At 35.3% G+C, this 13,169-nt stretch overlaps 1 protein-coding gene across 2 annotated transcripts; it reads right to left on the bottom strand.

Moving 5' to 3' along the window:
* Window positions 1-857: 857 nt before the first annotated feature.
* spry2 (sprouty RTK signaling antagonist 2) lies at window positions 858-4,947 on the bottom strand. Of its 2 annotated transcripts, XM_087235234.1 has the most exons (2): window positions 4,484-4,947; window positions 858-2,677 (listed from the first exon to the last, which is right to left on the bottom strand). In XM_087235234.1, the coding sequence occupies exon 2, from the start codon at window positions 2,624-2,626 to the stop codon at window positions 1,721-1,723; it is 906 nt and encodes a 301-aa protein (XP_087091360.1). In that variant the 5' UTR covers window positions 2,627-2,677; window positions 4,484-4,947; the 3' UTR covers window positions 858-1,720.
* Between the last annotated feature and the right edge of the window lie 8,222 nt (window positions 4,948-13,169).

Genomic DNA, 13,169 nt, shown 5'->3' with positions numbered 1-13,169 from the left:
TGATAAAGCCTCTTGCGTATGCCATATCTACCCTTAATATTCCCACAGGGCAGTTTCCATAACACAGGCAAGGATTGGAGGGAGCGCAGCAAACAACGGCTTGCCAACAGAAACAATCTCTGATCCTCCTGATGTCAACTAGTGGTTCACATACTTCAATGATTAAACCAGTGCCAGATGTTTCCCATGGAAGTAAATACAGCCAGTATCCGCTGCTGGCAGGGGAGGCTGGAAGTTACCCCTGAAGGTCTGGCTCAAGATCAGGGCTTCTTTGTAAGGGAACCGGGCTTGATCTTGATCTGAGATCAGATTGTTTGGGTGGTTTTTATCAGACTGGCCGTTTGGAGTTCCATGCATTGGTGCTAATTTATCAGTTATCGTGACGTTTAATCTGCATGCATGGCTGTCTTAATTCTGTGTGACTATCTGTAGAGTTTCCTGCTCAGCAGAACAACACAAACGGCTACAATTTTCCAGTGGAGATTAGACCCGCGAAGGGTCACAGCTAGAGATCACTCACGAAATAGCAGTCAACACCGAACAATATTCAGTGTTGCTATAATAAACTTTGATCTCTTTCGTGCATCAATATCTCATCGATAGGATCTCTCGCTTTTTTTGACGATTTGCCAGCGCACACTATCGCTTTCATCGCCTTCTTTTCTGATGACCTCGAAACTGAAGCTAGGCGAACATCACTGCTGTCATCATAAACGCAAAGTGAAATGCGACCCTGACAGAAGATCCATCGGGTAAACAAAGGCGATTGAAAACACAGTAGATATTCTGAAACGGGTCTTTGTGCCCAGAGGCTAAAACAAGGTCAACAGCAGGCCAGAAAGAACACAAGAAATGCATTGTTTAATTTCAAAACGTTAATATATTTTCTATTTTATAGTGAACATATGCATCGGATTTGACACCCTTGTCACCCTTTTCTTGCAGCAACAACAGAGGAGGTTTTGTTTCTCAAAGTTGGGGTGATACCTATAAAGATGCCTCTCAAAATAAATATTACTTTATAAAATAATAAAACTTCAAATAAATATTTTTACACTAAACAATGTGTTGAAATTAGAAAATAAAGTTTTTCTTAGGGTCACTGTACAATTTACAAGTATAGTTGTAGGGATAATTCATGTAAGGTTTCTCTTCTAGAAGGCGAAATATCAAAAGAGTGATTGGTGTACGTTCGGGAACGAACGTACAGCACTATACACGTCTTATATATGCATCATATATATGGATCTGTCAAGGTGCCTCTGGTTTGGCACAATGCTTTTCACAGTTGAAATATTATATGTACAAAAATAAAATCTCTCAGAAAAAGAGCTCATTTGCTAATTTACATACTTTCGCAGATACTATTCACAAACAGTTAGTTAGGAGAGTCTGTCACCTTTATCAGTCATATTACTGAATGTCAATAGGGCTAACATTCTGGACTTCAGTTTAAAATGAAAAGAACAGGGAAGGCTGTTGCGACAAACATTACCCCCCTTAAAGAGTGAAAGAAAGAGAGAGAAAGTGGATAAGAGAAAAGCAAAACACAAACAAACAAACAAACAAACCACTTCAAACCAGTTTTTGCCAATCCACTGTCACCTCTTGGTTTACAGTGCCAAAACTACAACAGTTTGCCAATAATTTTCCACTGCTCTGGAGACAGTCCCGGATAAACGTATCTTCCCCTAGTGCTACTCCAGGAACCGAGCAACCTCTATTTCTCAACTCCTTTGTTCTTGCAGCGGCATCCTGGCCGACTGGTGCAGTCGTAGCAGGCCTGGCACAATGCCACGCAGCCCTTTGCCGGGAGGTAGCAAAGCAGGCAGGGCAGGAAAAGTGCCAGGACGCTTATGGCCGACCACCGCATGCAGCAATGCGACTGAGTGCAGGAGAAGGGCTTGTCCGCGCACACATCCTCATCGTCGCTAGAGCAGTGGTAGAACAGGCACTTGACGCAGCAGACGCAAGTCACATAGTCCATCGCGGATGTTGCAGAGCAAACGCACCTGCGGCCGCACATCCAACATGAGGGCAGGGTTCGAGGGCAGGTGCATCCTTCGCACTTGCAGCGGCCGCAGTCCTCGCAGAGAACCGAGTGCTTGCCATCGGGCGCCGGGCCGACAGGTGCTGACAAAGGCTTCAGTTCCTCCTGCTTCTGCTCAGAACGTTTAGGCTGCACCCTTACCACGCGATCACCTGCATTTCCCAAAAGTCTTTGATCCGATGAGGTGCTGCCAGTGCTGGCCCTGGTGGTACTGTGTGAACCATCGCTGGTGCCACTGATGGATCTGCTCACGCCTCCCCTCGGGGCTTGTTGAGGAGTCTGCTGTCCTGCCTGCTGAGCCCTCAGGGAGTTCCTATGCTCGGGCAGCTCAATAGAGCTGGTGGAAGTTGGGCTGGAAGCTTGTGAATCCGTTTTTTGCTCAGAGGCCGGGGGCCGTGGCGCCACCGTCGGGCCCTCCGTGTACTCATTGCTACCACGGATGGTCCTGATCTGATCCAGGGAGAGCACCTGACCATCCCAAGGCTCAGAGTCCCCAGTCTGTGGCCTGCCACTGTCACGCAAAGCTCGCAGCAAGCCAGAGGAGCCGCTGCCGCCATTTTGAGTTCTCGTCTCCATCTTTACTCTGAAGTGGGAACCCTCCGGCTGGCATTGAACACATCTGAAGTCCTATGAGAAAGGCAGACAGTTAAACGAGAGCGTACAGGGAAGTAAAATCCCATAAACTAACCATATGTAAATCATACGGACTAGGCAAAAAGAAAAGGCAGATGGCAAGCTCCTTCATGCAAATCTCCCAACTACTCCCCACCTCTACAGCCCTGGAAGGCTGGTCATCAATGGGGCAGGCCTTTACCACCTGCAGCTATCAAGTTCAGAGATACTAAACCACTTTCGCTCAACAAAATCTCAGGTGTTGCACATTTATTGTATCGCAAAATGAGTAAAATATACCAGTCTGGCTTCTGCTTAAGCATTTTTTCTCGTCTACCCTATATATATGCGTTTGCCATCCCTTATTATTAAAAGTAATGTTTCACATGCTTTTGTTTTGCTTGTGAGAAATTGTATTATGAAACTTATGATTGTGTTATTGAAATATTTTTTTAAATAAATATAAAAAATAAGTCAAATAAAAAATAATAAATAAAAAAGTTATTTACATTACATTTAGATTTATCACTTTAGCTGACTTTTTTCTATGCAAAAAGACAAACTAGAATATCTTTATAATAATAATAATAATAATAATAATAATAATAATAATAACAATAATAATAATAATGTGGTTATATTTTTTATGTAGCTTCATGGTTTGCAATGTTAAACTTAACACACTCATTTATCAACATTTAAGATCGCAGTATAATTTTAAGTTTAAAGGAATAAGCACAAACAACTCAAAATGCTTTGTTTTACAATGCAAGTTATAATTTTAGCAATAAGGATCCAAAGTCATAATAAATAAAGCTTGAAAATGCTCTTTAAAGTACTTATTACACAACAGTACAGGGTGAATAATATCGCCGTTGCTTCTCTTGTGTCACGTGGTAATGTGTATTTAAATACCTCTTAATATCCACTTAATACACATACATAATGTTATTGGTAAGCATATTTAGGAAGTTATTAATTTAATATCCTGCAGCTGGGGTGCGCAAGTGCAATAACGTGACGTCCACAAATGCATTATGACGCTGTCAACGGGGAGGAGGAGTTCTTGACGCAAACTGGCTACTACATACAAAAGAAAATAAAAATAAAATATTCACATGTTATTTGGGTAAAATAAAACCCTAGATCTCAGCCGGGACCCTCAGCACCAGTTGAGTTCAATCTAAATAACACTACCCCAAATTACCATATCAATGCACAATCTCTCTTTCCACGGAGAGGCCCCATCAGAGAAATGTCTGTTAAACATCTGTTTATCTCTCTGCTATTTAAACTTCTGATCTGGGTTATCATGCATACTAACTTTATAACTATTCCCAACTTGATTGAAAGTTGCATAAAGCATAACAACTTTTTTTTTTCTTTGCACCAGCACATTTATTTTTTATTAGTATTAATAAAAAATGTTTAATTGTACAGTTTTAGATTAAAAATGAAGCCTATGATTATAGATGACGTTTATCAATATATATATTTGCAACAGCACACGCATATGTGATCAAGTAAAACATAGTAGCTTTTAATAATAGATAATATGACGTAAATAACACGACATAACTTTTTCCGATTGATATTCGCAACTTAAACTTAATGAAAAGTAAGTCAAAGTATGTACGAAAGGGAACAGATCCGTATGGCAACTATTTGCACAGCTGCAGGAATGGCGCGGAGCATGAGCACTGGAAAAAGTCCCGAAGAACACGGAGAACTATAATAAATGCGCGATTATGTCAAACACAAGTTATAAACTAAACTATAGTGGAAATCCACTGCAAAAAAGTTATAATAGAAGCCACTTACCGTGATCTCACCACCTCAACCCCCTATTTGTGTTCTGAAGAGTATATCCTACTAGTAGGAATTGGTTAGTCCTCAGTTCATGGGGAGATTCATTCACAAAAATCCCGATGATAGCAAACAGTCGCGCGTCCCCGTATTCGCGTATTTTTTTCGCTCGAACCAATATCGTCAGACTTTTTATTCCCAAGAACGCAGCGGAGTTTGTGTTTTGCTGTTAAACCGCTAATTATGGCAAAAAAAGAGAGTAATAAGTTCCAGAATCCAACAAAATGCGCCGAGTTTTATAGAAGAAAACAAGCATAAAAACGCTGAAGACTTTTTCAAGAAGAAGCGTTGCGGTTCGCAAGTTGAATGTTTGGCTGCATGGCACACACTGTGCTGCTTTCAAGTTTTTCAGCTCTTGTTTTTTTCTTCTTTCCGGAGAGGAGGTCGGGTTTATGCTGTAAATGGCGTCATGTGGAAGTGAAGGGGGTGAACAGAGTAGCTGTTGTCCCAGAGGATATATCGTATCCGGTCCCAGCTCATTGGCTCTAAAGGACTCAACATTCACTCCCTGTGTGTGTGTGTGTGTGTGTGTGTGTGTGTGTGTGTGTGTGTGTGTGTGTGTGTGTGTGTGTGTGTGTGTGTGTGTGTGTGTGTGTGTGTGTGTGTGTGTGTGTGTGTGTGTGTGTGTGTGTGTGTGTGTGTGTGTGTGTGTGTGTCAGAACACACGGACGTCCGATTCATTTTAGCTGCTCGGTTGACTCGAACATTTTGGTTCACTGGACCAATTCAAAGAGCCGACTCACAAATTCGTTGTGACATTTACAGTGACTTTTTAAGCAGCATTTTTGATTAGGCTTGATTGTGCACAATGTCGTGCAGTTTATTATGCAAATTATTTAATGACTTTAAAACATTCTGTCAGGTACTTTTGATAAAATCAAAGTTATTTTTTAAAACGAGCTAAATGTCAGCGACATTAAAGACATTTCAAACAAATAAAAACGACAAATTACGACTACTGAAAAACTTTATGAACTTAAAGTGATCATAAAAAAACCCAAATAGATTGCTTTTGCTATTCTTAAATTAAAGCACACTTTAAGACTTGTCTGTAATAACAATAACACAAATAATAATACTAATATTAACAATAATTGCAACAATAATGATGATAATTATAATAATAATATTAATGATAATAATACAAATATTAATAATAATAGTATCAATAAATGCAACGATGATGATGATAATAATAATAATACTAATAATAATAGTAACAACAACAACAACAATAATAATGATAATAATAACAATAATAATATTATTAATTTTATTATTTATATTATTATTATTATTATTATTATTATTGTAAATATGTATAATAATTAGGGTTCTATATTAAAACTAATAATATAAATAGCAACAAGAACAATACTGTTTTTAACATTAGCTTTCATTTCACACTTTTCCATCACAATCAAAATGAACTTTATAGTGTGCTAAACGGTTCAACAGAATTGTTCAAATGAATCAATTCATTCAAAAGTTCATTCGCGAGTCAGAAATCACCAAGGAGAAACATGCCTCTATTTTTATGGCCTAAATGTTTGCAGATGAAAGCTTATCTGTTGCTCAACCACTATTATATTACAGTACAGACTTGTGCTTAAAATCTCAACTCACTTATACTCTGTTTGAAGGTATTTCAAAAGTACATTTTGTAAGTAGGAGTTTAACTTGCAACGAGTTCAAAAGTTCTGTTCTTAATATCGAATCATCTGAATTGTGCAGCTGTTGTCTTGTCATTATGTATTTGTTTCAAGTCTTTTATTTTCTGACTTTTAATTCATATTGCAGTTTACATGATTCACCTGATCCTCAGTTTCTCATAATACATAAAGTTAAAATAATAATAATAATGATAATAATAATAATGATAATAATAATAATATACACAGCATGTCATATTAAATTTAACCCAATGAAAAAAAGAAGAAGAAAAAAACAGTTTGGGTCTGTTACTGCTCTCTAGTGGCATGAGAAGCTAAAACAACTGCTTTACTTCCAGTGTACACTACCTGACAAAAGTCTTGTCGCCTATATTAGTATTTAGAACAACAAATAATAACTTGACTTCTAGTTGATCATTTGGTATCAGAAGTGGCTTATATGAAAGGCAAAGACCTCTAGATTACGCTTATTTTACCAAAATAAAATATGATCATGCCTTGATTTTTAATTATTTAATTGGGGCAGTAAGGTCTGACTTTGCTTTGACAAAAGTCTTGTCACTGAACAGAAATAATGTCCAGTATAGAATTTAAAGTCATGCTGCAGTGGAAAAGAAAAGCAAAAAAAGCGTTCTTGCAGGACTCCCAGAGTTCATCAAGATTCTTTGATGTATCTTCAATGCCTCCTCCTCCATCTAACCCCAGACTTTCTCAATGATGTTTATATCTGGTGACTGGGCTGGCCAATCCTGGAGCACCTTGACCTTCTTTGCTTTTAGGAACTTTAATGTGGATGCTGAAGTATAAAAAGGAGTGCTATCCTGCTGAAGAATTGTCCCTCTCCTGTGGTTTGTAATGTGATGGGCAGCACAAATGTCTTGATACCTCTCTGCAGATCTCTCGCATGTCCCCATACTGAATGTTACCCCAAACCATGTTTTTTTTTCTTCACCAAACTTGACTGATTTATGTGAGAATATTGAGTCCTTGCGGGTTCCAATAGGTCTTCTGCAGTATTTGTGATGACTGAGATGCAGTTCAACAGATGATTCATCTGAATATTCTACCTTCTGCCACTTTACCAAATGATCAACTAGAAGTCCAGTTATTATTTGTTGCTTTTAATTGATTTTATTTTATTTTATTTTTTGCTTACTTTTGTTTGTTCATTCATTTGTTCTTTCTTTCTTTCTTTCTTAGGAAAAAAGTAAAAAATTTAACCATCAAACACACACTAAGTTTTTAGGAATAAGCTTTGATATAAAATAAAAAAAATGAATATACTCATATTTAATTCTGAATGAATAACTCTTATATTTTCTTCTGACATTTGTAGTGAATAAAAGCTCAATTTTCAAATAATCAAAACAATAACTAGATAAAAAATACTATGGTCAAATAATACAAATCTAAAAAACAACAACAAATAATGCCAAAATGTGCTCTCTGACTAATAAAATACTTGATTTTTTTTTTTTTTTACCAAACTTGACAGATTTCTGTTAGAATCTTGGGTCCATGTGGGTTCCAACAGGTCTTATGTATGTTTGATTATTGGGATGCAGTTCAAATCTACCTTCTGCCACTTTTCCAAATGATCCACAAGAAGTCAAGTTATTTTTTGTTGCTTTTATAACTGGGATCGACGTCAAAACTTTTGTCAGGTAGTGTAGGTTTACAGTTTAAACCAGAAGTTTACATGCAATCTAAAAAAAGGAACATAAACCTTTAAAAAAAATGTCTGATGGTAAATTAAACTAAACGTTTAATATTTTAGGTACGTAATGATTATCTAAATCATTTACATTTGCTAAATGCCAGAATAATAAGATTTTTTTGTGTGAATTTTTATAAATTTCTAGACTAAGTTTACATAAACTTCCTTGGAGTTTTTTGCTTTTTTAGCTTTGCTTTTAAACTGTATAACTTTGGTCAAACGTTTTGAGCATCCTTCCACAAGCTTCTCACAATAGTTTGCAGGAATTTTGGCCCATTCCTGTATTTCCTGAAAGAATAATGTAACTGAATCAGATTTGTAGGCTGTCTTGCTAGCACAAGCGTTTTCAACTCAAATTTTCAAATTTTCTATTGGATTGAGATCAGGGCTTTGTGATGGCCACTCCAAAACACTCACTCTGTTGTCGTTAAAGCACATTTGAACTAATTTAGCAGTATGCTCAGGGTCATGGTCTGTTGGGAAGACCCATTTGTGGCCAAGTTTTAATTTCCTGGCTGATGTCTTGAGATGTTGGTTTAGTATTTCTACATAATGTTCTTTCCTCATGATGCCATCTATGCTGTAATGTGGACCAGTCCCTCACAGCTTAGATGGTGTTTCTAGGCTTGTAAGCTTTTCCCTCTGTCCTCCAAATGTAACATTAATCAATATGGCCAAACAGTTCAATCTTAGTTCCATCCGACCCGAGGACATGTCTCCAAAAATTAGTCTTTTTTCCCAGTATTATTTAGCAAATTGTAATCTGGCTGTTTTGTTGATTCTGGCTTGTCGGTTTTCCCATGTTGTCACACAGGGAAGCAGTGTGTTTGAGGTTTTCCTTAAATACTATTCTTTAGTTGTGCCTCCAATTAACTCAAATGTTGTCAATTAGCCAATCAGAAACTTCCAAAACCTTGACACCATCATCTGAGCTTTTTCAGAGGCAGAATAATCTTATTGTATGTAAACTTGACTTTCAAGAAAAGTTATAACAGTTTCTCAAAAAATATCTCATTATTCTGCTATTAAGCAAATTTGATAATCCTAACTTAGCTAAAAGAGAAAAAGTTTAGTCACATTAACATCTGACCCTTTTTAAATGGTTATATGCCTTTTTATTCAGTCTGTAAACGTCTGGTTTCAACTGTATACTATGAATTATCACCAGAATTACATATTAAAATGCGTAAAAACAACAGTTCAACATAAATAAAATCAAGCAAACCCATTTCGCATTGACGCCAATCTTAAAAACAGAACTAAATATAATTTAATTGTTAAATATAATGAAAAGCATGTCAAAGTGAATCTACAAAAGCCAACAAGCTCTGATCTGTGGTTAAATCCGATCTTGCAGCGATGATGGATGAAAGACACCAAAGCAACAAGTTTACTTAGCATGGAAATAGCCTCCACACAAAAGCCACTTTCTAATGCATGGACCATTGTGGGCTAATAGGAAGTGCTCCCCCAGGAGAATGCAGGCTTCTTCTGGTTCCCCCTTGACACATTGTCTGTCTGTCTCTCTAGCAACTTTTCTTTTAAAAGGCAATAACAGGCAAGGCTGCTTCTGTGTTATCAGGAGGAGGGGGTGAACAAATGCACCTTTAGGTGGCCTCGAATGAACACGGAGAGTCAAAGAGGAAATGAGCGGAGAGTGAGCGAGTTCCCAAACCCATGAGACTCCACCATCTCCAGCTGAGCGGGCCCTATTGTTCGGGGCCTCCTTTTCACCAGCCAAAGGTGAAAAGGTAACTGACAGGGGGCTTTGTGCCTGGTCATGGGGACTCCCATTGCCCAAGAACGCCCAGATTCCCTTGGTCACACATTGTCAATGGGCTCCGTGAGGAAGTGGGAGAAGGGGGTTGGATGGGGATTCAGGGGGAAAGGCTTTTAGAGTGAGACACGTAACGAATACTTGGGTGAGTCTTGTGAAGGCTGACTGGGCTGTATATGAGAAATCACATGTTGCATACAGAATATTCACACCTCTCTTTATTAATTATTTGATTTAGCAAAAGCGGGAAAAATATGATTTTTTTCTTTCCTTTCTTCTTTCCATTCATTCGTTGGTTAGTTTGTTTGATCGATCGTTCTTTGTTCTATCTTTCTTTCTTTCTTTCTTTCGTTTGTTCGTTCTTTCTTTCCTTTTTCTATTGATCATTATTTTCCTTTCTTTTGTTCATTTGTACGTTCTTTCTTTTTTTCTTTCTTTCGATCGATCGGTCTTTCTTTCGTTTGTTCGTTCTTCTTTCTTTTATTTTTTCTATCAATCGATCATTCTTTTGTTTATTTGTTCTTTCTTCCTTTCTGTCTTTCATTACATTTGTTCGATCGTTCTGTCTTTCTTTTGTTTATTCATTCTTTCTTTCTTTCGATTGATTGATCGTTCTTTCTTTCTGACTTTTTTTGTCTTTCTTTTGTTCTTTCTTTCATACTTAGCATCCAGAATATCCATACAATTTCTTTTGCAAAAGTGAAAAAAATAATAAAAGTCTTTCTTTCTTTCTTTCTTTCTTTCTTTCTTTCTTTCTTTCTTTCTTTCTTTCTTTATTTTTCTTTTTTTTCTTTCTTTCTTCCTTTCTTTCTTTCGATCGATCTGTCTTTCTTTCATTTGTTTGTTCATTCGTTCGTTCGTTCTTTCGTTCGTTCTTTCCTTTTTTCTATCGATCGTTCTTCTTTCTTTTGTTTATTCATTCTTTTGTTTGTTCGATTGATCGATCGTTCTCTCTTTCTGACTTTCTTTTTTGTCTTTCTTTTGTTCTTTCTTTCCTTCGTTCTTTGGATAAAAGTGACTAAGTGACTAATACTAGTTTTCAGAAATAAGTCCTGATATAAATGTAAAATTTTGATAATACTCATATTCATTTCAGAATGACTAATGTTCTTCTGACATTTGTAGTAAACAATAAATTATATGTTGCATCCAGAATATCCATACAATTTCTTTAGAAATTAAAAAAAATAATAAAAGTTTCTTTCTTTCTTTCTTTCTTTTTTCTTTCTTTCTTTCTTTTTTTCTTTCTTTCTTTCTTTCTTTCTTTCTTTCTTTCTTTCTTTTGATCGATCTGTTTTTTGGTTGTTTGTTTTTTCGTTCATTTGTTTGTTCGTTCTTTCTTTCTTTCTTTCTTTCCTTTTTTCTATCGATGGTTTTTTCTTTTGTTCATTTGTTCTTTCTTTTTCTTTCTTTACATTTGTTTGTACGTTCATCAGTCTGTCCGTCTGATTATTCCTTCTTTCTTTTGTTTATTCATTCTTTTGTTTGTTGGATTGATCGATCGTTCTTTCTCTCTGACTTTCCTTTTTTCTGTCGTTCTTCTTTTGTTCTTTCTTTCTTTCTTTCTTTCTTTCTTTCTTTCTTTCTTTCTTTCTTTCTTTCTTTCTTTCTTTCTTTCTTTCTTTCGTTTTTTGGATAAAAGTGACTTAGTGACTAATGCTAGTTTTCAGAATTAAGTCTTGATATAAATGTAAAATTTCGATAATACTAATATTTATTTCAGAATGACTAATGTTCTTCTGACATTTGTAGTGAATAATAAATTATGTTGCATCCAGAATATCCATACAATTTCTTTTGCAGAAGTTAAAAAAATAAAAGTCTTTCTTTCTTTCTTTCTTTCTTTCTTTCTTTCTTTCTTTCTTTCTTTCTTTCTTTCTTTCTTTCTTTCTTTCTTTCTTTCTTTCTCCCAAAATATTTACTCGATCATTCATTTTGTGGAATGTGTGGTGAAAAATGTTATCATAAAACACACATTGAGCTTTCAGGAATAAGCTTTGATATAAATTTAAAATATCGACTATACTAATATTTGATTCAGAATGACTAATTCTTATATTTTCTTCTGACATTTGTAGTGAATAATAAATTATGTTGCATCCAGAATATCCATAAAATTTCTTTTGCAAAAGTTAAAAAATAAAAGTCTTTCTTTCTTTCTTTCTTTCCTTTTTTCTATCGATGGTTTTTTCTTTTGTTCATTTGTTCTTTCTTTTTCTTTCTTTACATTTGTTTGTACGTTCATCAGTCTGTCCGTCTGATTATTCCTTCTTTCTTTTGTTTATTCATTCTTTTGTTTGTTGGATTGATCGATCGTTCTTTCTTTCTGACTTTCCTTTTTTCTGTCGTTCTTCTTTTGTTCTTTCTTTCTTTCTTTCTTTCTTTCTTTCTTTCTTTCTTTCTTTCTTTCTTTCTTTCTTTCTTTCTTTCTTTCTTTCTTTCGTTTTTTGGATAAAAGTGACTTAGTGACTAATGCTAGTTTTCAGAATTAAGTCTTGATATAAATGTAAAATTTCGATAATACTAATATTTATTTCAGAATGACTAATGTTCTTCTGACATTTGTAGTGAATAATAAATTATGTTGCATCCAGAATATCCATACAATTTCTTTTGCAGAAGTTAAAAAAATAAAAGTCTTTCTTTCTTTCTTTCTTTCTTTCTTTCTTTCTTTCTTTCTTTCTTTCTTTCTTTCTTTCTTTCTTTCTTTCTTTCTTTCTTTCTTTCTTTCTCCCAAAATATTTACTCGATCATTCATTTTGTGGAATGTGTGGTGAAAAATGTTATCATAAAACACACATTGAGCTTTCAGGAATAAGCTTTGATATAAATTTAAAATATCGACTATACTAATATTTGATTCAGAATGACTAATTCTTATATTTTCTTCTGACATTTGTAGTGAATAATAAATTATGTTGCATCCAGAATATCCATAAAATTTCTTTTGCAAAAGTTAAAAAATAAAAGTCTTTCTTTCTTTCTTTCTTTCTTTCTTTCTTTCTTTCTTTCTTTCTTTCTTTCTTTCTTTCTTTCTTTCTTTCTTTCTTTCTTTCTCCCAAAATATTTACTCGATCATTCATTTTGTGGACTGTGGTGAAAAATGTTACCAAAAAACACACATTGAGCTTTCAGGAATAAGCTTTGATATAAATTTAAAATATCGACTATACTAATATTTAATTCAGAATGACTAATTCTTATATTTTCTTCTGACATTTGTATTGAATAATAGCTCAATTATCAAACAATCAAAACAATAAATATATAAAAAAAATACCACGGCCAAATAATACAAATCAAAAAAACAACAACAAATAATACCAAAATGTGCTCTCTGACTAATAAAATACTTGTGCCCAACTAGTCCTAAATAAGTCTTCTGGCATTTTTCCAAGTGCACCTCTTCAAAGAACAGCTGTCTTTTTCTTTTTTTCTGCCTAATCTCCCCCATCCAAAGCCCCGCAAACAAAA

This window comes from Danio rerio, chromosome 1, assembly GCF_052040795.2.
Source record: "Danio rerio strain M-AB ecotype USA chromosome 1, GRCz13ab, whole genome shotgun sequence".
Taxonomy (NCBI): domain Eukaryota; kingdom Metazoa; phylum Chordata; class Actinopteri; order Cypriniformes; family Danionidae; genus Danio; species Danio rerio.
This window is presented reverse-complemented; position numbering and strand designations above follow the sequence as displayed.

What these genes read in the sequence shown, in the direction of transcription:
- spry2 (XM_087235234.1), bottom strand. Translation starts at nt 2,626, where the DNA reads ATGGAGACGAGAACTCAAAATGGCGGCAGCGGCTCCTCTGGCTTGCTG.